A 27,895-nucleotide genomic window follows, 5' to 3' on the forward strand; every position below is an offset into this window, starting at 1 on the left:
GGTACCAACAATATCCCTACCATGTGTAGGTATCCTGCCAGTGCCTACATGATGAACACTAAAGGCAATTGAGCAATCTCTAGCTCATCCAATTTCTTCTAGTTATTACTGCACTGTAAATAGCTACCCTTTCAGCAATTCATTCTGATTGGTATCTGTGTACACCTGAAAATAAGATAAATATGCTTACACTTGGCTTGACAAAGTATAAGCTACAGAAACTATAGGGCTTCTCCACAGGTTTTGAGGGCCCTTAGTCTAAAAAAAACCCTACAAAACAACAAATCCAAATAAAAACAAAACTCATAAGACTGTTTCTGGACACCTTTTCTGAAATCTTCTCTTGTACTAATCTCCAGATCTAATAAGGAACTGTAAATCATCTGAGATAAAACAGCTTACAATGTATTTCATAAAGATATTAAGCAGTATTTATCTAAAATAAATATTGTCTTTCTGCAGGAACAGTGACCAACAGCAATGCTGAGAATGCATGCAAACTGGATGGTGTGGATGGAAGTAAAAACATCTAAAACTGTTTAATCTTTATCTCAATGCTATGAAATCTCAGTATAAAATGTTTTTCAGGAACTCATGAGACAGCTGGTGTTATTAACATGTAACTACTACATGGGCTATCAACTTCTACTAGCCAGTCTCTAATTCCTAGGAATTGCTTTATGCCAAAGTCATTACTGCCTCATTAGAGCCCACAAGAAACAAAATGATGAGCCAGGGAAGTTCCATAGTATTGCATGCACAATTGCGTATTATATACTGTTGCCAGATACAGGGAACTTAGTGGTTGGTTAATCAGGCTTTTACAAAAATGCTTTTGTAGTTGCCTTTAAGGGCTAGTAGTTTATTGGCAGTTATTTCACCCATGGATCACCAGATTCTTATTCAGATCCAAGACGGCAGATTTTTCCTTTGCTCTTATTTCCTTTGTTTCGCAGGAGGACTAAGAGTTTACTCTAAAGATCTGGTTTGGGAGGGAAAGACCTGATTTTTGCTGAAAATGTACAATTGTGAGAATCAAAATAAAGTCATTTAACTATGCAACTTTGTTTAAAAAAAAATCCCTAGAATACAGATTACATACTAATATTTCAAGGTCTATAATTTATTTGTCTAATCTTTTATTTAGACAATCTCTTCAGTTTCACATGTGGGGAAAAGGTCATGATTGTAATTTCTTTTTCTAATCTTGGACCATTAGGATAAATACTATATCCAGTACTTGGGTTAAAAAAAAAATCTGTTTAGCTGTTACTGTGATGTTTTTCACAAGGACTTAATTTCAGTCACTTTCACTGCACTGTTTTGTGTTTTGGTTTGTTTGTTTTTTTTTTTTTTTACTGTGCAGGTAAAACTACAGGTATTTGGAAAAATGCTGTTGCAATTTATACTACATGGAAGAGAAGCTGGATTTAGTTTGAGATTTTGTAAAATGCTTTGTCAATAAAGTACATAATGTATTAAGCAGATACGGTCCTGTATGTTAATGCAGTATTGGAGATTTGAAACACAAGTGGCAAGAGACAGCTTAAGGACAATAGCTTAGGCAAGCAAATTGCTTGTCATAATTTGCTTTTCTGTAACCAGGTCGCCCCCCTCCCTGCGCTCCTCTTTCCCCGCTAAATCTCTCCAGAAGGCTGGATTTTGCGTTAACGTGGGTGTGTCTAGATTTCACCTCCTTAGGAAAAAACCTGTCCTCCTTCCCCCTCCCCCGAAAGGCGGGAGACTGTGGTCGGGGTGCGTGCGGATCGTGCGATTAATCCCCCATATTTCTCTTCAACGGCGTCAGTGACTCCCCTTCCCCACCCCCCTTTCTTCCCCCACGACGAATTTTTCCTCACGGGCACCTTTTTTCCCAAAGGGGAATCGAAGAGCACCTCCCTCCCGCACCTCGGGGGCAGACCTGCGTGTACCAGGCCCCTGCCGCTTCTCCTCCTCCTGCTGCTGCGGGGCAGAGGCTGCCCGCCCTCCCGCCTCAGCCGCCCCCCTCACGCGGCGCGGCCGTTGGGCTCGCGCGCCGCCACCGCCGCAGCGCCGCGGCCGTGCGCGCGCCGGGCACGAGTCCTGCAGCGGTTTCTCCCCCCCCCCGCTACTCCCCGTCGGCCCCGCCCCTTTCTAATTGCGCCGCCATCCCCGAGCGGCGGTTGAGGGCGGCGGGGGGGAAGGAAGGGACCCGGGGTGGCGGAGGGATAACCGGCTTCCGCACACAGACCGGGGCGGAGGGATCCATACGCTAGAACCGCCCGTCGGTGAGGGAGGAGGGGGCGAGAGATGCGGAGCGGGCGGGGTGGCTGAGGCGAGGTGGCCGTTATTTGGGAGAAGGGGGTGGGAAGCGGAGCTGGTGCCGCGGGAGGCTGCCGCGGGGGGAGGCGGGTGGCAGAGCTGCAGGCGAACAGCTGGACCCGGGCATTAGGGCTGGGGAGGGGGTCGGGGGGGCTCCAGGAGCGGGGGGGGGGCAAGGCGGTGGGGGGCCGAGGAGAGAGCTGAGGGGAAGGGACGGGGGGAGCGGCCCAGCGCGGGGGAAGGGCGAGGTTGTGGGGCGAGGCGGCGTGTGCCGGTCCTGTCGTAGTTTAGTGGAAGAGGGAAGATTTTAGAAAAGGGAACTGATTTAAAATAGCCTTTCATCCCTGCCGGGGGCTGGTTCCCTCTCTGTGGGCTGTCTGTGCCATTGCGGGGGGGGGGGGGAGGGATGGAGGGCAGAGGGATTCTCTTGTGTGCAGAAGGAGCCTGGGGGGCTTAGCTGTGAGTGGGGGTGGGGGTCTCTGCCCCTCTTCGCCTCTCCCCTTCTGGATTTTTTTTTTGTGGGGAGGGGGCAGGATGAGCTTGCAGAGTTTTACTGGAATTTCTCCTTTTCTGAGGAGCTGCCGCTGCTGAAGCAGATTTTTCCTTTCTTTTTTTGTCTGATGCAGAATCCCAGTAGCTAGGCAGCCTCCCTCTTTTCTTTCCTTCCTTCCTTCTGTCCCTTCGGTATGTAGAAGGGGAGAGACATCAATGGAAAGGCTGAAATACGCGTAGATGGACTTCCAAATGCATTTTTTTCTTGAAAGAGGAAGATAAATCCCAGTTGCCAGTGCACTGACTTTTTTTGTTGCTGTTGCATTGCTTGGTAAAAATGGGGTTCGCTTACTCCAGCTAAATCCTTGGAGCATTTCAGAGAGCTGCTACAGTGAAGGACTTCTTGTATTTTTTTACATCAGAGGAACTACATTGATGTTAACCATTTTTTTGTAAAATGGAGAACGAAATATTCACACCCCTTTTGGAGCAGTTCATGGCTAGCCCTCTTGTCACCTGGGTAAGCATTCATTTTTCCTCACACATTAGTCATTTATTTGCTCATTGTTTGAAGATAAATGCCTTGCGGCAGAGAATAAGGTGGAGTTAGTGTTACAGTGGTGATGATTATATGTTTTAGGTTAAGACATTTGGACCGTTAGCTGGAGGAAATGGGACCAACCTGGAAGAATATGTGGCGCTAGTGGATGGTGTGTTTCTGAATGAAGTCATGCTGCAAATGTAAGTGTGTGCAAGTTGTGCCTTGGGTTTATTTTTTTGCTCTTGTCTTGTTTCTCTGGTATGTTTTGCTTTCTTGTGACACCCCCCCCCCCCATATTGACCTTGGTAAATTTCTTTCTTTTATACTTGGAGTAGTCATGTGGTCAGTTAAGAGGAGACTTTGGAGCATAACAGATGCTCTTTACAGTTTAATGTCCGAGTGATGTATTTGCAGGATGTATAGTGTAATACAGGCTGAATCATGATATGTAGAACTTACTGGAAAATTGGATGACTGTAAATAGTTTCCCAGATTTCCACTGAGAAGCATAAAGGTTCATTCTGCTGTAAGTCATGCTCATAAACAAGATTTTGAATAAACTTCCTTGGCTAATAAGATTCTAATACATATCTTAGTTCGCATGACAACTTAAGGATCGTATGCGAGTCACCTAATGTTTTTTATTGAGCAAATGGACCATCCTTGTAACTTCTTCCACTTTATTTTTCACAGTTCCAAATTAGAGTAGATAGCAGTTGTGCAGTAAAGCTGATATTTTAATTGAGAGTGTAGAATGTTTTCTGCCTATGAACTACAGAAGAAACATTTTTACATGGTTTTGTAAATTGTTTATTGAAAACCTCTGATTGTTAGAAAAATTTCTTTATAACTTTAGCAACTTTTTGTTAATCATAGTTTTGACTGGAATGTTGCCCGCTACTGTAATGCTAGAGAGTAACACTTGTCAAGTGATATAAAAATGTTACTAGTGGAAAAAATTTCTCCATACCTTTTTTTTTTTTCGATATTTTAAGTCTTTACAGAGAAACAAATCTCTTGGTTGTATAGGTATGAAAAAATGTAGGCTTATGGATGGCTGGATAGATATAGATACATCAGTGTGTGAGCAGCTTGTGTTGACAGCTGTTCCTCAGGAAAGCTGCTCAGTGATGAGCATCTTTTTACTCTGTTTATATTTTTTACTCATATTTTGTACTTTAAAAGTTTTTGCTGTTGGTATTCAGCTTGTAGAACTAATCTATGTAAAAAGATCTACACATTACCACATCTAAGTTTGAATTCACATCCTTTTGAAACCAGTATTTTCTTTGTCACCTATTTCTGTTCAGCTAAAATTCCAAGTATTCACTTCTGTAATATTGAGACACATGGATAACTTGCTGGAATTAAACTTTATGAAAAAAATCTGAGTGTCTTTGGCAGATTTTAATAAGAATTTTAAGTGATGCATTCACTGAAGCATACTGTTTTTATTTTACAATTTTTTTTTTCTTGGACTGCATATAAATTAAGTAGCTTGTCAGTTATCACCATGCATTTAACATGTAGAGCTTCTCTTTGGTAAAAAATGTTTGACAGCTGGAAGGTCAGTTTAGTAGTGGAACTGGAACAAGGTGATTTTGAAGAATACAGTCTTGAAATTAAACTTTATTGGTAATTTTTTTTTTATTCCTAAGAGTATAAATTGATATCTGGCACATATGTTGGATACATGTATGTAAAATGGAAAGCTGCTGAGAGGGACCATCCCTATGTTTAAGGCACTGTGTGTTCAGTTTGGCTTTGACTTTGTGCATCTTTGACCCCATACCGTGATTACTGTAGTTTACTTAGGAGGAGTTGTGTATGTGTAAAAAACCAAAAAAACCCCCAACAAAACAAAACAAAAAACCCACGAGATGTAAATTTAAAATAAAATAGTTTCTACCTTAAACTAGAGGTGCGTGTAAAAGGGCTGGTGTATAAATAAAACTAATTTTACAGATATATAACTATGCTGGAAGGTGTATTTTATTTAAAATACATTTTTGCGGGACTGAAATATATTATGATTGATTGCTACTTAGATTTCAAGCTTCCAGAACTCTGTTCTTATTTGGGGGTGGGGAGGGGGCGGTTAGTTTGTTTTGTTTTTTTTGCCAGGATTGAAAGAGGGGAAAAAATGTTTCATGTTTTGCAGACAGATTCCATCGCTGGTGAAGTCACTGTGGAAACCTGTGTTAACTTATAGTCCTGTTCACTCTGAATATCCACCTATTAAACATGTGTCTTCATTTGCAAAAACATTTAAAAGATGCAGCTCCAACTAATCATCAGTATAACTTATGTTCAGTGTTTTCTATTTTATTAGTATCTCTCTTTTTTTCCTTTCAGTCTTAACTACCATATGTTCAGGAAATGTGGCAGAAAAATTTGTATCACCTGACTTCTGAAGAAAAATATTTTTCTTCAGAATGTTTGTGTTTTGGTTTTTTTTAAAAGCTCTCAATGACTTACTTCACGTGACAACTAGAGATCTGCGCTTAGGACCTGTGGCACTCTTAGAAGCTATAGAGAAATGTTGTTCTTGCAGAAGTCACCCGGAGTGCCATTCGTGGAAGTATGTGGAAAGCACCACTAGAAGTTGGGATTTTTTTACATGAGTTGTGTTATATGGTGCTTACTACTTCCACTGGTTTTGAGATATTTAAGGCTGTTCATGTTTTGGTGTGAGAATACAGCTAGTGCGTACCTGTCAGCTAAGGGCTTTGTGATGTGGTGGTGGTGTAGATCAGTTCCTATGGTTTGAAAGCCATGGCAGCATTAGATACCTTAAAGGGCATTAAAAGCATGAACAAGTGGATACTGTTAGTGGTGCTGTGGTCCTGCTTTATATGTACTTAAATACTTTATTTTTGCCAAGTGTTGAAAAAACAAATTCTGTGACCATAAAAGTAAGTGTTAATATTGGATTAGGCACAGTTCGTAAACAGTTACACAATCAAAAAAAGTGGCTTTGTTAATTAGAGAAGGTTTTTTGTTCAGTTAAAGAAGAGTTAATCCTGCCTTCTGTCAGCTACAAGTGAGAGTTGTTAGTATGGCATTTGTTTCTCCTTGTGCTTGTCTAGACCAAATTTATTTTCAACAATTGTAATGATTCAGGCAGAGGAAATAGATAACAGCATTGGAATAGCTGCAGGATAATGGTACCAAGATGGTCAGGTTTTATCAGCATTGAGTTTGTTATTACCTCATACATGAGAAAGACTAATTCATTGCATTCCCTGTATGTCTTTTGCTTTTGACTTTTTGGACAGTTTAGTACATGAGAAAATTACACAGATTCCATTCGGTGTCCAGTTACAACTGAAGAGCTCTTCCTTCGCTGGAGATGCTACAGGCCAATTTTATTATTTTATTTTTTAAATTTTATTTTTAATTAAGGAGACTTCCAGTGTTACAATATTAGCTCCTAACTTGAAAGAATGTTCCTCATTTCCTGTTTAAATTTAGGTCCAGTTCTTAAAAAGTATTCGGTTACCTACCTTCTGCTGGGATCAGTCAGTATCTGATACCTCTGGATAGAAACCCATCTGTCTTTCTAAATCTGAGCCTTTATCTTTGTGTTCTTTGAAACAAAAAGGGGTCATGCTTCTTGGAAATAAATCAGAATGCAAGAGATCACTGCAGTGCTGTTCTGCCATGGCAGGGAGGTGGAGGAACATACCAAGAATACTGTGTAACTTTACTATACCACTGTAATACTTCCACCATTATGAAGCGCTCATATACTTGAGTAGAATGTTGTGTATACTACTAAAATAAATGAAACAGTATAATTCAACGGATTAGTCACCTGTTGCGCATCTAGGTGCAATTACAGTAAAATAAGACTTAGTTGTCCTAGAGATAATTTTCCAGAACCTGACTAACACCACCTCATTTTTTTAGTCTTAGTATTGTACTGTTTGTATACTCTTCTGATCCAAAAAGATTAAGGTATTCTTACAGAAACACTCGTTTTCTGAGTGTTTTTTATTTTCATTTCTGATAGGTCTTGTTCTCTGATACTTGTTAATTGAATTCCAAGAGGATTGTGTAAGAAATGCTGAAAGTCTTGTAGCAGTAATGAACTGTGGTTCCCAAACAGACAAGAGTCTTACTAGTTCCTTTGAATAAAAATAGACAGCTGCAAGTAATTGAAAGATTGGGACTTTCATTACATTTAGCACCACCATTAATATTTGGTCAAGTAACAAAGACTTGAAACTGTATTTTAATTTTAATGGTTTTATTTTACTATGTATTTGTGGTCATGGATCTGTTTTAAAGGAGCTATTGGACAAATACTGTATGCAGAATTGGTAATGCATAGAACCGAACTCTGAAACTGGGTTAATTTAATCCACTGTCTGGAGAACCTGTCTGCTTTCATCACAGTGTTCCATTCATAACCTTTGTCTTAATTGAACATATTAATCAATACTATCCATATCAGTTGTTGCATCCAGACATGCTGAAGACTACTTCAAAGGATGAAGTATTTTGTTGTTCTCCTGTTTTTCTCCCTTTTGCTGTTCTCCCACAGTTTTTCACTGACTGGATCCACATGCAGGTCTTTCATGCCCATAGAATTTTCCAGGTGGACTGGCTGGCTGTTTCCTTCCACCACTCTGGTGGTGTGTGCCTAGAATGTGTAGACTGCTTCATTGACTCCTTTTCTGAGCTCTTAGTCTTCAGTTGTACGCTTTTTTCCAAACAGTTGAGCTTGCCAGCCCATACTTCTGGCTTGCCTATATCTTCCCCTGAAAACTGGACTCCATCCCTAGTGCTTGAGCCAGCTGCCTGACTCTGTGAAAGAGTGCAGGAACATGCACACCAATTCAATTAACTCCTTCTTGTGAAGAAGACCAAATAGCAAGAGGCAGCTTTGGCCAGGTTCTGGCTGGGCGGGGAAATGGAAAAAAGTTTTGGGGAAAATGGAATTGGTGAGTTTGGCAGTAGAAATACGAGCATGTATTTTAGAAAAAAGTCAAATATTATTAAGTCTGCACCTTTCTCTCTTTCTTGAAGCAAATGCATTTGATTCACACTTTTCAGACATCCTCTGTTGGGCTTCCACAGATGCAGGGTGGACGTCACTCTAGTAGTTTGTGAGAGTTGTTGCTCTTAAGGGTGGTTCTGCAGCAGTAGGGCCTAGATTTTTCTTATGGAAAGCTGACTTTTTAACACTCAAGTTTTTTGTAAAGAAGCAAATTCTTTAATAAATGGTCCAGCAGAACGTGCACCGTAGTCAAGGTTGTTGGAATTAAAAACTTTTGATTACAAAAAAGGAAAAGATAGTTCTTGTAGTATAATGAAGATTAATTTTAGACTTGAACATCTGCTTGCAGTGAGCTTTAAACTGGGCAAATGAAGAGGACATAGGCTGATACCTGAGGTGCTTGGGTTTTTGATAGCTGAAGGGCAAAAAAAGCATAGGTTGAACATGGAGTGCTTGAAGTGTTTGATCTTTACTTATGTCTCTGTTTCACTAGGCGGTTTTTTTATGCTTTGGTACCCTTTCCCACAGTTGATGTCCACTTCCCTTCATCCTGTCTACTCTGATTTATTTCCGTGCAGTAAAGTATTCTGTGGTTCACTCTTGTTTCTTGCAGTATTTGGAAGATAACGAAGTAAATAATCTAACCTTCCTCTGCATGTATATGTTCACTTCTTTGCTCTCTTCTTCATGTGCAATCTTCAGTATCTTTCTTTGACTCTGTCCCCTTATTTCTTTTGGTAGCGTACTACTTATCCCATCCTTAGTCTAGGGTAGTAGCTGGGGCCAGGGAGTAAAAGCTGAGTTAAATATGTCTTAATACATACAGAGGTGCTCTATTGCATCTATCTACCTGTTCCATAAATAGCAATCTTAGGTGAAAGATCTAAAATCAAAGTAACTTGTTTCAGTGTTGAAAATATTCTGGCAAGGAAACAACATATATTCACTATGGCGTTACAGTTTTATTTTCAGAGTATTTTGCATTTCACTCGCATGCTACATGCTGTTTCAAAGCACTGTACGAAAATAATGAAGTAAGCTTACTAAAAGCTTTCTAGGCATATGTTTTATGTGTTTCATTGTCAGGAAAGTTAAGTAAGAGTGTACTGACAAACTGTCTCCTTCTATGACATAGCTCAGTTAAGGCTGTTTTATATGTAGAGATGTATGTATACTTCATTGAAGACTACAAGGCAGAGATGCCAGAGCAAGGTAATGGAGGAGATACAGCCACAGAGCACAGTGTAGCACTACTGAATAGAGTTGCCCATACAGAAGGGAGAGTCGGCTTCAGCTGAAGTCACAGGACCACATGGGGAATGCCACGAGTGGGACTTTGAGCCAGGGGAAGACAACTCCTGGTTTCGCGCTAGTAGCTGTGCTGTGTGCTTTAGCGGTTCAGGGGTGATGGCTGAGTGGTTCATCTAAGCATCATTTGCCCTTAGCAGCACCTGATGTTGAGGCTGGGTGAGGTTTCCAGCTGGCTGTAAAATTTCTGTTTGCAGGGCTGACTCTGCTCTTTACCTGCCTCTGCTTCTGTGCTGCCACTGTCCTGGCTGCTTGTGTTGTAAGGAAAGGCAATACACAGCTTGATTTGCTCTAATTTTTGTACCAGAAAGGTCAGTTTGCACAAGTGGCTAAGATGCCTTGAGCCACCCTACAATGTTGCCGTGTTTCTTGGTAGTATAGCAGCAGTAAATTCCAGAGTTTTAGGTTAGCTGCAAATATCTTACCTGGGCTGATCAGCTTGCATTTTTCACTGGCAAGGCTGTATTTCTTCAGGTTTCATGGCTAATTTGGGGATCTCTACACCACAAACCCTTGCAAAGTGTTGCTGTGCTCTGATCTTTCTTTTAAAAACTAATCTAGTTAACTGACAAATTGGTTGCTAAATCAAGCACACCTTAATCCTATGCTAAATTTGAGAAGCTTGCTTCTATTTTTCCTCATTTGTTTCTTCTGTTAAGAAGGGGCTTTTTAGCTTTGTGTTCTTTCATATGTTCCTCTTATTTCTGGTTCCTCCTCCTTTTTCTCTAAACTAAATACCAATTTGTTGCCTTCCTTGTCTTTCATACTGTACCACTTTTCCCTACATAGTAATTATTTAGGGATCAAGACATTTTTTCAAAGTGCTACTTTGTTAGAGCACATGACCTCAGTGGTCAGAGATTATTTGGTAATAACTGTGTGGGAGTCTCTTGTTTGTTTGTTTGCTTTGTTTTAAAGAATCCTGTATTTATGCCTTAAGATCCTCAAAAGAGGCATGGCCTCTTAGGCAGTTGTTGTTAAGCAGTATTTACAAAATGCCCCCACTTTGTTTCATTGGACTAATTGATGTTAAGGCATTGAATCGAAGCAAGGATACTGCTTGACCCAGACTGGTTTGGTGTGCTTTGCCATTGGCTTAGTCTGAGGAAAAAGCAAAAAATATCTTGTGTTGTGTTTTTGGATTGGGAAATAGTGAGGGATGAACTTGTAAGTGGCTTGTATTATATCCCTGGCTATTGGTGAATCTTTGAATGTGTTGCACATTTAGATATACTCGGAAACTTGCTTCCTTTTCTATAGTGAGAGGAGATAGAGTCTGCTTAGGTTTATTACAGAATATTATCCTATTTTAAGCTGGAGGGAAATATTTGGCCTAGTTTTTGTTTGTGTAGTATCTTTGTTTTTCTTAAATAAGCCCTTGAGCAAAAAAAATGTCTGGTGTAATTTCCTGGTAGCTTGGGAATATACTTGCTGTATATTTAGAGTATTGTGTATGCCAGCCAAAAATAAAATACAGATACTAGTTGATGTATGATAGAATGTAGACAAATGTCATACTTACAGAGTGCTGGTTTGTATCTTAATAAGAATATTAGTGTTTTAAGATGAAAAGAATGCACTTCTTTTGCAGGCCCTTATGTGTATGCTTATCTTGGAGGTTTGGGTAGTTAACAGGGTTAAGGTCCTTCATGTACTGCTCTATTTGTACCTAGATCAGTAGGGGATTGTATGTGTATTGATGTGCACACAAAATTTGCAACACATCACAGTTAGTGTGCTGAAGCAATGAAGTTGCTCGTGGATAAAATTTTTACAAGAAATGTGACTTCTTTTCTTTCGCAGTCCCCTTATATCTAGGAGCCTTGTATTTGAATTTGTCTCATTCTCTGGAATAATCTGTACAAAGGGCTCAGATCTGTCGCTTGCTAGTCTAAAAATTGGTATGGAAAAAGATGAAGATGTGTATTTTATTGTTACTAATTTACTTATAGAAGGTTTATTGTACTTCTTAAGAAAGGGAAATTCTAGAATCATAACATTCTAACCAAAAGTATTTAACAGAAATCTTTGTGGCACTATTTTTACAACTTAAGATCTTTTTAGTCACTGAAATTGCAATATTCAGGTAGCTTTGGTGTCATCTCACTACAATGATCTTACATCAGTATTTCCTGTGGTTTTTAATACTCAGTGTGCTGAGATGCTTACCTATGGTTAGACTATTTTGAATCTGAAGTACTAACTGATTATTTTTGAGAATTTATAGCTTCAGCAAAGTTCAAAGTAAAGAATAAAACAAGTGAACATTTTTTCAAGTCTTCCAAAGGAGATTTTTGGTAGTGCTATGACTATCAAATAAAGCAAAGTACATACTGCTGTGGTGCTGGAAATTGGTTAGGGTAGAAGAGAAAAACTCATATATACAAACTTGATAATCTTGTAAGAGGTTTTTTAAGCTTAAATAAAGAAGACTGCATAAGTGTGTATTGCTTTTAAATCCTACATAAGTTATTTTCCCTTATATTAATATTTTAAATATCTTAGCATGTTCCACAAATGTCATTTGGTAAGGGCAATAAGTGTTTATTTGCTTCTCTTCTCTACTGCTTGCTGCCTCCTATCTTTCATGACAACTTTCTGGCCCTATTCTGCTTCTCATATAACTGTTTCCGATGTTTCTTCCAAACTACTACCTGTATGTTTGCAGAATGTTCTTTCCAAGGTAGATTGTAAAAATGTTTTCTCACTTCATGCCCTCTGATGTTTGGTGTAAAGTCATGCTGCATCTTGTGATCCAGACCTGTGAGTGCTTACTTATGTAAAGCTAATCATACCCTTGTCACCCTGTTATTGTGGGTGTAAATGATTGCAGTGTTTTAATGGTCAGTTACATTGAGGCGTTAATCACGAAGTCAAATAGTTTTCAGTTATTCTTTTAATCAATACTGAACTGAATAGATCCTAAAATGTGAACTCATTTCAGAAGTAGAAGACGTTTCCCCTGACAGGGGAAAAAAACCACACAATGCTTAAAGTAGGAAGCAAAACTTCAGTATTCATTGTCCTCAGTGCTTTGTTTCTGTGGTATGTTCATCTTCTTTCTTGCTTGTCCTTTGTAGACTGTATGCACTTGCATCCTGTGCTACCTTTTTGTTTTAGTTCAATTTGGAAAGCAGTACAGTGCAAGTATTACAGCAGTCTAATTTTACCTTTTCAAACAATATTTGCTACTAGGCCTTTTGCAATTAAAAAAAAAAACCAACAAACCAACCAAGCAAAAAACCCAACAAGACGAGACCCTTGTAAGATATTTAGATTTGTTGAAGTAGTGAAGTGTGTTTGTCAGACTGCCTGCTTCTTATCTGCTTGCTCAAAAAAAGTTTTGTTTGTCAAGTTGTTTCTTCTAGGAATTTTCAATTATTTAATACCCAGGAGTGTTTATTTTGTGTGACAATGTTAAGTGTTCTGTGCTGCTCTGAATCCTACAGATTTTCCTTTCCATCAGGGAAACTTCTTAATTTGGTGGAAGACAGCTTACCTTTTGCTAGCTGTGGAGCAGAGGCTGATCCACATTCTCTTGATTGTTGTGGGGAGCTTACCCAGGTTACTTGGTGCAGTGAGTAATGATTCAGCATTTTCAATTTTTGGTAGAAAGCTTTTTTTTTTTTTTTTACATAGTACCTTTTAGTGTGATAGGAAAAGAATACATTTGATAGTCAAGTTGAAACAATAGCAGTGAAGTTGTTTCATACTATGTGATGGTAAAGACAGCTGTTGGTCTGTAAGCTTGGAAGTTATGGATTTTGGGGAGGTGTTAATTCAGTCATACGAGTGTGTGCTTAGTAAATGACAGGTGAACTGTTTTATTTCCTCTCTTTATTTTGTCTGATGTTTTGCTCACCTGCATGCATCTTCCTTATTACTATTAAGGAAAAGAGAAAGGACAAAAAATAAATCTGCGCTGTTCTGGACACTGCTGTTTTTAAAACCCTGGGAGGGAGAAATTAAAGAGCAGTCACCAGACCCCTTGAATATCCTATGATTTTGTCTGACTGTTGGCACATTCACGTGTAAACCTGGGAGTGTACAGATGTGAGGGGATGTCTCTTCATGCAAATAATACCACTAACAGTGGGACCACCCAGCAGAGCAGTTGTTGGTCAGAGCAGCCCTGAAGCCATGAGGCGCAGTAGGTTCATATTGATGGAGAAGGGGGAGACAGGGTTACTCAGCACAAAGGCTTATGGCACTGCTTCAGATACAGCTATTCTAGCACACTTCAACCATGAGTAATTAGGCAGCTCCTCTGCTGTGAGTGCCAAACAGAGGTTAGGCATTGTACAGCTACCCTGTGAGTGGTTCAGCCTGGTCAGATGCTGCAGAGCTAAGGCAGCAAGTAGGAAAGCTGTCTGCATGTGCTCAGTATCTACTCATATGTTCTTGGCAGTGTTCCCAGTGATCCCCACCAGCCAGTCGATTTGTTGTAGGCTACTTGGTTGTGTTTTTGTAAAAGTAGGCATAGGGCTTCAGCCTCCTAATAGTTTATGATGTTGGACATAATCCTAGGAAAAGAGGTTTTGTGCAAGGGCCATAAGGCTTTTGATGTTAGACCTACTTCCTACTCACATTAGCATGGGGCAAAACAACTTTGATACAACTATTAAACTTCTGGCACATAAAGTCAATCTTTGCTAAGTGCAGAGTTAGCAAAGTGTCCTTAAATTGAGGTATTAATATGCAGCTTATTTTGGGGTAAAGGATATCTCAGCATTTGTAATGGTATCTTTAGACGTTTGAGCAGATGTCTGCAGGGCTACATGATCATTTTAACCGTGCATTGATTGCTGCTTGAGCAGTGTTGTCTCAAGGGCAGAAATAAAGGTGTTTTACAAGTAAGAGGTAGATTGTCATAAATGCCCACTAAAAAGGCAAAGAAGAGTGGTTAGTATAAATCACATCATTTGCTTGCTTATTGCAAGTTAGGATGAGAGCATCCTTTTACTGGATCCTGTGTAAGTGCACAAAGATGCAATGGCTAAGCAGGTTGAAAAGTGAACACTTGAGCAACTCTAGAACATGCATCTCTTGTGTCTTCAGCAAGTCAGACTGCGACTCTCCAGTTGTAATAGTCAAGCGTGTGTAATATCACCAGGCCATCACATCGTTCAGTATCATCAATGCATTACACCCTCAGGGCTTGTATGCCTTGTATGATGCCCTTTGAGAGGTGGAAGGATTTTATTGCCATCAATTTTTCAGGTAAGAATGTGCCAAGTTAGTTCTCTGCACACTTCAACAGTGGATAGTCTGTGTCACAAATTATTCTTTAGGGACGTCATCCATTTAAATCCATTTCTATCAACAGAGAAGTCCTGATGAATGTGCGCCAGAGGTGTAGAAAAGGAGTGTTAAGATTTTTTTCTTTATCTTTTTGATAAATTTAGCATGGAAATATCTTTGACAGCAGAAATTGATCATACTGGCAGATGCAGGAGGAGTTTGAAGTATGCCATCTTGTACCAACGTTTCTAGAATGTGTGTGATCACAAGGTTCAGATACTGACAGTATCGTACTTCAGAATCTGCCCCATTATTTGATACTGTAACTCCTGCAGACTGACCTTCTGACTATGATTGATTTTAAAACTGATCAAACAGTACACAGGTGAAGGCCAGTGCTGCTTGTGTCCCATATGCAGAGGTGCTTCTGATAACTCCATTGCCTCAGTGTACTGCTTTGTCTGGTGTTGCTTCAAATGTTTAAAGCAAATTGGAGATTATCAATTATTCTTCAGTGAAGGCCCTGGTTTTATTTTAACTTTCACAGTAAAAGGGCACTGCTGCATTAAATTTCTTTCTAAAACACATTTTGTACATGTTTATTATTTTTTTGCTAATAGTAAATAATGGAAATGCTGCTTTATTATTTGAGATCTATCCAAACATTCTGGTATCAGTAATTACTGAAATATTTGGAAGAGAGCAAGAGTAAGCCTCAGTATTCCATTTAATGGGACTTTGCAAAAAAAATACAACTTTAGTAGGCAAGAAACATTTATGTGTAAAAGTGAGTACTGTGCTACTGGAAGCTAAAACACAGAGTAACAGTCAATATTTATTACCTTTGGAGATGCACACTTGTGTAGAATTTTTTCCAAATTGCTTGTTTCAGCGTTTCACTGTACTTAAATTCATTCCAACAATGTTATATTTAAAATTAGGGTGCGTTATAGTACTAGACTTAATCATTAAGTACCATCAAGGAACAGATGGCAAGAGAGGACACAACTGGTTTGCAGTCTGCGTAGATTTAAGCATGAAGCCATTAAGCTATCACGTTCCCATTTCTGATAGATTTTGGTCAATGAAAAATTAAAGACACATAATCCCTGATTATATGAAGTCTCAATCTGTAATTCATGACACTGGTAGTATTTCAAAATCACTGAAGTTCTCTGTGTAATCAGTAGTTTTAAACTAATGCATTATTGGGATAGATGCTCTTGTCTGTTTTTATTGCTATTGAAATTAATGTATCTTGTCATAAGTAGGTTGCTTTTAAATGTAAAATTGCTTAAGGGTATCTTTTACTGCTCAGCTTCCTATTGACTTCTAGATAGATTTGCCCTATTTTGCTAGGCTATTTGCCACTGAAGCAGTTCAGTATCTCCACCTAATAAAAGGAGCGACTCAGAGTTCAGAGCATGTATTGCCTTAAAAATGTTTATAGTGTAACTAACACAGTAGCCACTAGAATATTATGTTTTTAAAAAACTGGGTTTAAAAGCTATCTTTTACAAAGCTTTATTTTAGAATCTATTTATTTTCAAAATTATTTCATTTGCATCTTGTTGTGTTCCCAACAGCATGTACTAGTTTATTTCAGTGGTATTGGACCAAATGTATTCTAATAAGCAGAATTGTTTAATATTAATAAAAATGTAATTATTATAAAAATTTTCTAGGTCATAAAAATTAAACAATTCAACATATGGATACAAATAATTTATTAGAATCTCTAATAAAGTAGCTGCCAAAAAATGTAAACTAATTTAAAAGATGCATGCTCTTGAAAGCAATATGGGTTTTGGCGATTTATGTTTAGAATTTTATCTTTCTGAATGAAAAATATTTGCACATTATATTTAATTAGTTTTTCTCATTAGTTATTTCAAATGCTTGATAAGAAAATTAGTATGTCTATTCTTGGCTTGGACCAGTCTGACAAAACAGTTATACAAACAACATATAATGGAGAATGTGTAGATAACATCATGCTATGTTATTTCCTCTTTGAGAGGAACGAGTTAAGACATCAATACTTAAGAAGATGGACTATATTGACTAAACGAAGATTATTTAAAATGATGTTTTGTGGATTAAGGAGACTACTGAGCTTTAAAGTTGGAGGCTTTGAGATAAAAAGGCCTGGTTATCAGTATTGGGAATGAAGGTGGGTTTATTTTTTAAAATAATGAATCTCTTGCTGAAGGACCTAATCACAGTTATTTTGGTAACAGCGCATGGTGCGAGAAGTTATCTGTCAGGCCTGTTCTTGGCTGTTCAATACACTTTGCAAGTCAAAACTGAGAGTTCAAACATAATCTGAAAGCTAGAAATCAGTGACCGAAGATTAGGGAACACTGGTAAATGCAAACACTGAAGGGTTCTTCTATCAAGTGGCCTCTATTTTAAGTGTTTATGTTTCAACGGGTGGGTCATTTTAATAGGTAGCCTATTAATATTCTGTGTTTATAAAGTATAATAATTTAAATCTTTCTAATCACATTATTTCATTAAATTACCATCGTACAGAGGTAAAGTCCTCTTTGCACTGGAAGGTATTGAGAGCAGGATTCCACTCCAGGAAGAGTTAGAAGATGACCTTTTTTTCAAGTAAAAGTCATCCTAGTCATTGCTCAAATGTGTTGATTGAGAGTGTCAAAGACAACTTACCTCTCTTGTTTGAAGGGTAATGAGCCAATACAACAATCTTCACAAAAAAACTGACAAAATCAAAGAAATAAAACTCCCTACTAGCTATAGTGTGTTATTGAGGCTACATGTTTAATTACATTTAAAATGATTAGTAGAGATTAGTAGTGTTAGTACTGATATTTAAGTAACGCAGTTTTATTGATCTTCAAGAGCAAGGGGTTAAACTTCATGTTACCATAATCTATTTTAAAGCTCTGCTGAAAAATGTGAAGGGAACTTTGAGGTTTGGGTCTCTGTTGGACCATAATCTGTGGGAAAGAATTAAGATTATTAAAATAAATTTATTCTGTGCACCAGGTTGTCCTGAAGCTGACATTCTGATTTTAATTGTTGATAGTCCGTACTAGCAGAGGATCATATAACCAGACTGTGAGTTTTTTCAAGTGGTAATGGTACAGTTCTAGAGCACATCTGTGGCCCAAGTTTTCCCAACAAAATTCACAATCTCAGTAAACTGTTTCCTGCAATTCATGCCAAAAAAAAAAAAAAAAAGTTGAATGCTTTCTGGTTTAAGATACAGGAATGAATCATTTTGACCCAAAACAGTGTAACTTATATCAAAAAAGAAGCCTGGAATTTCCATAAATTTTAAGGAATATGTGTCAGCCATTGAACTGGTCTTGATAGATGAAGATACACACCACATTAAAAAAAAGCAAACCCATATATATATACACACACACACACATATACAGGAGGAGGGGGATACATGGGGTGAATTGGTGGAAATAAAAGAATGTTACTTTACTTTCAACAGTAGTTGGAAGATTTAAAAAATCTCTTATATGTATCAACATTAACTTTGACACAAGGCTAATACCACAGAATTTCTGGTTATCGTTGTTAATGCATAATTTGGTAGAGTTGATCCATACATGATTTCTAAGGATTAAAATGGAGAAGATGAAACATAAGAATGATTTGCTGTAGTACTGTTGCCAGGCATCTGCTAAAGTGTTCTAAAAGTGCTCAGATTCCGTTAGTATCTGTTAGTGCAGCATTTGAGACACACGAATTATTTATTTTTGTACTGTGAGGAGAAGTGCTGGTATTCAGGAGCAAAGTCCAGGTACAAGTGTAATGACATCTTACAGTTCCTGATCTTGCCCAGGTGTTATGACTTCTGATTTCAAAAATTTATTTTCGTATCATCAAATAAAACACAAAGGTCATGTACTGTATCTTTGGTGTATGCGAGCCCCAGTAGTGAAATATTGTCCAGCAGAACATGAAGATGGAAGGGGTGACAAAGGTGTGGAACTAAGAATTTGTGTCGTAGGAAATCTTGGGCTCTAATTGCCCATTTTTTTTCCTCCTCCTCACAGATATCCTTGGCACTGATTGTTTCTGCTGCTGTTCGGGAGTTTGTTTCTGTGTTCATTTCCCATTTGTAGTATTGGGAGAATAACAATTTGTCTTAAGAGTGTGCAAAGTTTTATGTTTACCTAACATTATGAAGACATAGTGCTATGCAAATGTTAAAGTTTTTGTTCTTACAAGACCTGTCTAAATTTTCTAGTGCAGCTTTTGAAATTAGAAAGTGTAAGGCCTGAGCTTTTATGACAGTTGTGTTTTGAGTTCTTGTGGTTGCACACTAATTTTTGTGTTGATGCTAAAATAAGAGCTATTACAATATTCAGGAAATTCTAGTGCCCTCTATTTTGAGTGCTCTAAAGGGAGAGTCATCTAAAATATATGGCTGTAGAAATGCTGCTGAAGATGATGAAAAAGCCTGGAGATAATCCGATAGTCATTAAGATTAAAGATGAAGATTAAGGGCCCAATCGGCCTTTTGGAGATATGAATGTAGAAATAGGAGACTTCAGCTGATCTCTGTACAGCATCAGGTCAGCAGGATTTATCCTGGATTTTCTCTTCTGATTTTAACAAATTTGAATGAATTCAGTTTGGAAAGGAGTTCAGTTCTGCATATCTGCAAAGCATAATCATTTTTAGTCCATTTAGTTCTTTTTGTAGCTATAGGTTGGCTGAATTAATCCAAGGTGACATCTTAGTCACGTAGTTTCGGCTAATATGTACTAAAATGGACTTTAATTGTTTATAGTATTTTTAGGCACGTGGTGATGAGCATTTAGGAATGAGGCAATTACCCATGTAAGAATCTGTGTCCTAATTTTCCTAGACTTATATTCATATACTCGAGAGAAAAAAGATGCTATGTTTACTGCTTTACTTTTAAAAATGACTGTGTTGGAGGTGTGTTTCTTATATGATCTGACTTCCTTTCCTGGCAGTGTTTTTTCTATGTTATTTCTATTCATGCTTACAAGCCAGGAAATTGTGATAGCAATAAACTGAAGAAAAGCCATAAATATATCTTTTAAAAATTCTAACATGCTAAAACCAAAGAAAGCTGTAAAAGGCAAATAGAAGTTTGTTTAGGTAACTTAAATTTAAATGAAAAATATGTAAATTTTGTCTACAGCGATACTCGTACAAAGAGTGTGTGAAACTATCAAAGTGATAAACTGCATTAAAATAAATCAGGATGCTACTATGTTCGGTGGAGTAGAGGGAATAGCTCATTTTGGGAGGTTGGTTGTTTACACTTACACATTAGTTGAATCGAGTATCTGTATAGAAATGTATGAACCATATATATATCTCGATGATCTTGTAGACTACTTCCATGTAGTTTCTTCAGATAAAATATGTATCAGTTCCATATGGTGCATGTTCTTTTTCTGGTGTCCTCTGCACAGCCTTCAGTTCATGTGCATCAGTAGCATCTGGCTTTCAGGTTGCAGGTCGTAGGTGTCCTACCAAGACAATTCACGCTGACGTGTAACCTGCTCTGTTCGGTCTCCTCCTAAGGAACTCTGCAAGAACTTGCTGTGTGATGGATGTGCTTTTCGACAGGCAGTTCCTATTCTCCAGGGGCAGATGTACCTGTATGTCACCTGGCAATACAGTATGCCCAAGTAATTGAGGGAAGGCCTGTGATGAGCCTTTGCATGCTGCTTAGAACCCAGGTGATTCAGTGTGAAAGAAGTACAAGTGCAGACCTTCCCCTGAAGTGTGACTCTCTAGTAACTGAAGCATCATCTGTACCATGCAAAGAATAACTACCTGTCTTTTAGACAGCACTTATACTAAAAAAACTGAAGAATTGGGGGGGTTGGCAATGGCATTTCTTTTTCCTTGGTGTTTGGTTGTGTCCACTACAATATTCAGGTGATTTTTGTGTTATAGCAAGTTACTCCTCTTCCTGCATTTGAGTCCTGAGTATAATCCTTTGCCTGTACACGTTGTTACTGAATTCCATTATAGTGCTCTCACACCACTTTTGCACTTTATCAGGATCATTCTCAATTGCCATAGTGTTCTTTGAAGTTTTTTTGGTTGTTTTTTCTTATGCCTCCCAATTTTTGCCAATGGCAGTTCTGATAACTGTATTCTGTGTTCCATTGTCTAAATCATGAATGGCAATGTTGAATAAAACGAGGCCCAGCAGACACACACCCTTGTAGGAACCTCCAGTTTGACAGCGACAAGTTGGTAGTTTCTTGTTTGAGTGCAGTCTTCCAGTCAGCTGCACATTTATCTGACAATATCATTAAATAATACAATAATATAATTAAATATCAAAAGTTGCATTGTGCAACTGTATCAAGTATCTTTGTAAAAGTTAAGAAACTTCATATTGGCCATCCCTTATGAATTCTCAAAGCCTTTTACAGGGTGTCGTGGAGGAGTTGCATTGGTTCTGTATTGTTTTCCTTGAACAATCACAGTGAATGTTGTCACACTGTCTTGTATGGGGTTAATAACTTGGTATGTTATGAGGTAGGGAAAAAGGGTGACTCATCTGCATTTCCTCAGATCCTTTCTACTTTGTGAAGGAAAAAGGTATTGATGCCTCTCTGAAGCCATGATAAACCCAGAGAAAAATCTGGTGGTATGTGAGAGTACACAACAAAAACTCCCAATTAATAATACCTTTGTTGACAGATCTCAGTCATCTGTAAATAAAATTAATATAATTTAGTGTGTGTTAGCATGATGTATTTCATATTCCTCATTGTTCTAAAAGTTAAAACTTACATTCTGTTTTTGTGCCTCAAGATAGTAAAATAGCATCATATAGTTTTTCAGTTTATAGACATTCATTAATGTAGCTAGTCTGAATTCTGTTATTCATCATTGTCTGCATCAGTGAGTATCATTCCTGATGTCTGCAGTGTGTGCTGGAATATTTACGTTATAGCTATATTCTGCTTTCTGTATTCTGTCAGGGATGGGCCTGCTTGTGGAGAAGTGCAGAGCCACAAAAACTTTCTTCTTGCATTCATTCTCCGGTAATTGGGATGGGTGCTCCCAATTACACTGCATTAATAGCCAAAAAGGGTGCTAATCTGACTAGTTGTATCGGAGACAGATGTTTCAAGTTACTTCTTTCTGCCTTTGGCAGTCACTTCCACAAGTCCTTATTTACTTGTGGAGGGGAAAAAAGTGGCATGGTAACTGAGACAAGAAGTTGTTATGCTGGCACATTAACTATATCAGTTGTTTTATATAGAGACTTTAAAGGTTAATGTTCAGTGTGGTTTTGTGTTTTTTTTTTTTCAGTAATCCAAAGTCTGCTAATCAGAGGATAAACAAAAAAGTAAACAATGATGCATCGTTAAGGATTCAAAATTTGTCTATTTTGGTGAAACAAATAAAAACTTACTATCAGGTCAGTAATTGTTTCTTGTATTATGTTTTGCCTAGAATTGTTTCCAAGTGTTCTTTAATAGTTATGCCTCTAAGGGTAACAATAATAAGATTAATATTTTGAGATATTGTAAGGATGGTTATTTTTTTATAAATCTGGTCAAATTTTTTATCATGCTTAATTTACAGGTATAGTAGTAGTCTAGAAACACTTGTATGTGAATTATAATATGTTTATACGATAGGTATTCTGCATCTTTGCTCCTATAGTACATTAAGCAGTATCAGTTGGTATTTTCTGAATTGAGGCAAGTTTTGTGCCTATGAGAGAAATTATTAAATGTGCATTTAGTCTTTATCAATGAAATCTTTGTAAGAAAATGTGATAAAATTTATTGGTTATAGAATTAATTTGATTTCAGTAGGAAAAAAATCAGTGAGATGATAACAATCAGATGGGAATTCATAGTAAATGCAGTGATTATCTAATTTAGAGCTGTAAAATAGCCATTGAATTTTTGTGGTTTTTGCAGTAGGTAAGAGCTGGTACTATGCCTTCTAGATGCAGAGCCTGAATAGAGTGGTGTACGCATGGACATGCTGTAGTAGGACACTGCAGATACCACCAGCATCCCTTACAGTGTGTCTTTCAGTGCCCTTCCACAATTCCCTGCACCTTTCTGCCAGGAGAGTCCAGATCTGGGAGAAAATCTCCTTTATCTGCCTCTTAATAGTGGGTGCATCATGACAGAGCCTGTACTGTTGTACGCTTTTCCTTGTGTGTACACACATAGTACATGTTCTCAAAAACTCCAAAGTGCAGTGAAAATTCCCAGCTGTCACTTACTGCAGAAGTCAACCACTGTATGTCTTTCTAGCTAGCACTTTGAGCTTCTGCGTACTTCACATCATTCTTTTCTTGGCAGCTACTATATGTGGGTATAAATGCTGCCTAGTAAGACCCATACGCTTTTCCATTTCCTGATGGTAGTCGTTTTTGACCAGACATTAGTGTTTCACAACTGGTGCAACAGGAGGCACAAACACTGACAGGATTGATCTTTATTTGAATACAAAGCATTCCCTGTGCTTCTTTGGCCTTATAGTATCAGCCAGTCCTAGTGCAACAGGATCAGGCAGAATCGCTTGCATTTAGGTAGCTTACCTTTGAATGATTCAGGATTGTTATTGTTGCTCCAAACCTTTGTGTTAGAAATAATTTATTATGGCTTTTTTAAAACAAAAAAGTATTCTTACTCAATAAATGTTAAAATCAGTCACCATGCCTTTAATGGTTCAAGTTTGCCCTGTGGACATGTAAGCTGTATAGAACTGCATAGACGTTTTTCCCCCTTTCCGTCCCCAGTCTCTCAGGCTCCTAGTACAAGTGAGGGAACTTGCAAACACTGCAGGTCTGGCATTTTAGTAGGAGTAAAGGCATTTAGTAGCCAAACTGGAACACTTGTTCAAATTTAAAATTGTTTTTTGCATGTGGGTATATCTGATTGAACATCAACACATATTGCTGATGGTCGCTCAGGTGTGCCCACACGTGTACAGGGAGGTGTATGCCTTGTGGTAGTTTAGTGGTTTTGGAGAGAAGTGTTCAAGGATGGACTGTAGTCGTTGTTTCCTCTCAAACTGAGTGTGGCCTGGCAGCTGGTGTTTTCCCACAGCCTGTGTATGGGTTAGCAAGGCAGCATAGCAAACTCAGTTTCAAGAAGGGGTCAGTTTGGTTCCTGTCACCTGTGAAATTACCCAAGGCAGAAAAGCTAGTGCTTGACAAATGCCTTGGAATCAATCCGAGAGGCCTCTCGTACCCTGGGGTATGCCTTGACAGAGGTGTGAGCCCTTACACCTGAGTGCTTTGGGCAGCTGTCTACACAGGTATCATGCTTGGTATATGTTCTGAATGGCATGCCTGAGAGTAGTGGAGCATAGAAGGTAATCATTGTATTGAGGTACGAGATTAATTAATGTCTGGAATACTGCAGTAGGGATAAGATATTAATGGATATAAGGTTTTTTAATTTTTAGCATTCTGTTATCCTAACGCTTAAAACTCTTTATTGTGAGCTTGTCCATGCTGGATTATTCCATGTGTTTTTATAACATCTCTGGAAAACATTCTCAATTTAGCAAATAATTGCATCAGTGTTGTGTATATGTACTTGTCAAAAAAACGGCACTGATAGAATATAACGTTCAAAATTAAAACATCATGTTAGACTATACAAGTTTTTTGGTTCCTGTGTCACCTTTGTTCTTTCCTGTAATTACAATTGCATCTTCTTTTTCCAGTGAAGCTGCTTTACTTCCTTAGAGCATCACCAAACTCGTACTAGGTCCCAAACCAGTCTTTTGAGCCTATGCATTTCCTGGCAACGTAAGAGTGTGGAATTGTTCTCAGCAGCTGATTCAGGAGAACTGATCCACATATCAGGTTTTGTGGGCTTTGGAGGTTTTATACAGTGAACTTCCATGACTCCCATGGGTGCTCTGTCAGCCTCATTTGACAGATGACGTGCGAGTCTTTAATAAAATAAATGCTAATGAACTCTACAAGTTTGTACAAGCAAGGCAGAATTCTGTAAATAGGCTTAGTTTATTTTTGCAGGTTAAATAACAGTTAAAATAAATATGTGAATTTTGGGAGACACAGGTTCCAATGTCAGGTTTTTAATAGAAGCAGTCATTTCAAAAGTAAACACAAATTGAGAGCAGTTGCACCAAGCTTACTGATGAAGTTAACACTGTGTGACAGAAAAGGTGGTAGACATCTTTCAAGCAAGGTAGAGGTGTTGTAAGAAAAGAGGTGATAATGTCATTAGTCCATAGAGGACACATTTCTTGGTTACCCCTACTTGTACTCTGCCTCACAGTAAGAAGAGCTTTATAATAGCATCATGGAATTATTTGAGCTATTACAAAAAAACCAAACAACAAAAAAGCCACCAAGCCCCCACTTTTTAAAGTATGTGATTTTCTTTCATAGTAGCTATAAATATGCATTGAATTACTTATATTTTATCTGTTCTTTATTGATTTAAAACTTTCTGTGGTGCACTTCATATCTTTTTTTTTTAATTTGAAAATTGTCATCAAGATCTCAGAAGTACAAGAGTCATGGTTGGTTGAAATTCATATTTGAGTAGGTCAGAGCTATTTTCTCCTTCTTTATAATTTGTCTTGGGCATGTGCAGTAAGAGTACATATTTTTCAGTCTAGTATTAATCAATTCAGATATAATTTTTTATGTCCTATATTAACTAGTGAGAACTTTCAAGTATAGCTATAGCTAATAATTTCTACAGGTGTTTCTCAAGGAATGCTGTCATTTTTCAAATGTGACTTAAAATGAGTTGACTTTTATGTTAGGTTTTTAGTTTACAATAATGACACATAATACGTGTCTTTTGGATATAAAGCGGTGATGGTTCTGGAATACATAGCTTTTGAGTATGAACACTTATGTATTAATGAATCTGTCCCTGTGGAAAAACAAAAAGCATGACTCCAGAGCTACTGATGGGATGGCATCTGCTGTGAGTAAACATCTGGGAACAGGAGGAGGACTATTCTGCTTCAGAAGAATTAGGCTCTGTCTAGACTGGGGATTTGACCTGATTACAGCCATTGCTGGCTGACAGAAACTATCCATTGATACAGTCTATAGAATAGATAGGCAAAGCTGCTGCTTGAGTGCGTGGGACTTACCGAACTAAAACTCCGCCCGATCATGCAAATAGGATTTTGTAGCTTTATATTCAGGATTGTCCCAGCATAACTGCAGGAAAAAACCTGTAATTTTCACATCCACGTTTTGGCAAGGCCATCGAGACTATGGACATGAAATAGAGGAAGTTGATATTTTGTAGTATAAATGCAATTTAGAGCAAATAAAATAAACATCTGTCAATAAGCTAGTCAGAGAAACCAGAACACTAATGATTTAAAGGAGTTTTGCTACATTTTGAGACACAGGATCTAGTTGGCTTAAGATCCATAAGCCAGCTCATTGCCACAAGAGGATTTTACCATGTTGAGATGATCTTGCAAACCAATAAAACAAAGCTTTTGTAGAAGTAATTCGTACTTGTAAAGTTTTTTTTAATTAGAGTCCAAATAATTAAGTATTGAACATGCATGTATTAAGACCTGAAAAATTTTAAACTACTTATGTAATACTAAGTTCTCTGTGGTGGTTAGTATTTGATGTTTGCTTTCATTCAATACATATGATTTCAATAATATTTTAATTAACTTTTATAGGAGAATTTGCAGCAGTTGATCATGATGTCTTTGCCAAATGTATTAATAATTGGCAAAAATCCTTTTTCTGGTAAGTTTATTTTTAACCAAGATGAAAATTTATATTGATGTAATAATACGTATTGTTTCACTGGGAATAAAATTAATATAGGATTAAGCCTTTCAACAGAAGATGGTGTAAATACTTTTAGCAAATAAGTGGTTTAATAATGAGTAACATTTTCTTTGTTCACACCAAAGGTCCACACTTTACAAAAATGTGTTCTGTCCAAACCTCAGCACTGGCTGTCATTAGGATTTATACTGAAACGAAGTGCATTTCCCAGCAACCAGTGAGCCACTGATATGACAAAGTATAAGTTTCATGTATTCCCAGCTCCTACGCTCTCAACTTTCTTTACCTAAGCCACCCCTGAGAAAATTGGCAGTTTAATGAATCTCACTTGATCCAACTCCTAATCCTTGTTTTTCCTTCCCCCAAACTCTCCTGCTTCTCTTGCATCGTTACCTGAAAAATATTGCAATTACCTTCTTGCTTTCTCCCCTGAACTGACACTCTCTTCTCCATGCTCCCACCTTCTCTGCTTCCAGCTCTGAGAGTTGCAATTTTCAGACCAAGAAAATTAGCCTGTATGGACCCAGCTGACTATCCACAGCCACTTGGGAATCTCTGCACCATGCTCTCAATTCCAGAAGCACGGAGCAGACACACCTGGCCTGCATGGAGCCACTATGGATTGGGCAGAATTTATTTACTTGGGTCTAATGTGTCCCAGGTGTTCTACTTCTGATGTTCTAGCACCTCAGCAGAGAGGTTAGGAACTACTCTAACAGGCTGTGTAGCTTCCCCTGGCTTTTTTTATTTATTTAAGATGTCTTATATGCCATGCTTCTGTGTGAGACAAATTTTTCTCATGAGCAAGAAGAACCATCTGTGTTACCTCACTTTTCAGTTCCAGGGTTCATAACGTTGATACTTTCCACATCCCATCTGCATATATCCCATTTATGTAGGTATCTTTTATTTAGTATTTTTGATTTTTGCTTTCTGCTTTTGAATATTGCTGCTTTTGCTTCTGAGGTCACAGCCTTTTAAATTTTTATATGTGTAGATGCTGTAATCTATCGTATGCACCAAGAAGTGTGAATGTGGTCTCTTCTTTTCCAAAAGAATAGAATCCATCGTGCTTTTATATTTTGATTCCAGACTTTCTTAAGATTTTTGAAAGACTCCATGGGTTTGCCTAGAAACGAGATTTAGTGGAAGAATGGATTAAAAAAAATGGGTCGTAGTATTGTTTTTGTAGTGACATTTTTTATTCTCTTCAAGATACTGAGAC

At 38.0% G+C, this 27,895-nt stretch overlaps 1 protein-coding gene across 16 annotated transcripts in view; it reads left to right on the forward strand.

Annotated features, from left to right (window-relative positions):
* The first annotated feature begins 2,139 nt into the window (after positions 1-2,139).
* CCDC88A (coiled-coil domain containing 88A) overlaps positions 2,140-27,895 on the forward strand; it is a 79,466-nt gene continuing 53,710 nt past the window's right edge. For 5 of the 16 annotated variants that reach the window (XM_069787680.1, XM_069787681.1, XM_069787683.1 and 2 more), the window contains exons 1-4: positions 2,526-3,313; positions 3,434-3,534; positions 22,197-22,305; positions 26,556-26,625. In XM_069787680.1, coding sequence (XP_069643781.1) covers positions 3,251-3,313; positions 3,434-3,534; positions 22,197-22,305; positions 26,556-26,625 — 343 coding nt within the window. In that variant the 5' untranslated portion in view covers positions 2,526-3,250. The other 11 variants (XM_069787684.1, XM_069787687.1, XM_069787686.1 and 8 more) reach the window with 8 other exon arrangements.

This window comes from Haliaeetus albicilla, chromosome 7, assembly GCF_947461875.1.
Source record: "Haliaeetus albicilla chromosome 7, bHalAlb1.1, whole genome shotgun sequence".
Taxonomy (NCBI): Eukaryota; Metazoa; Chordata; class Aves; order Accipitriformes; family Accipitridae; genus Haliaeetus; species Haliaeetus albicilla.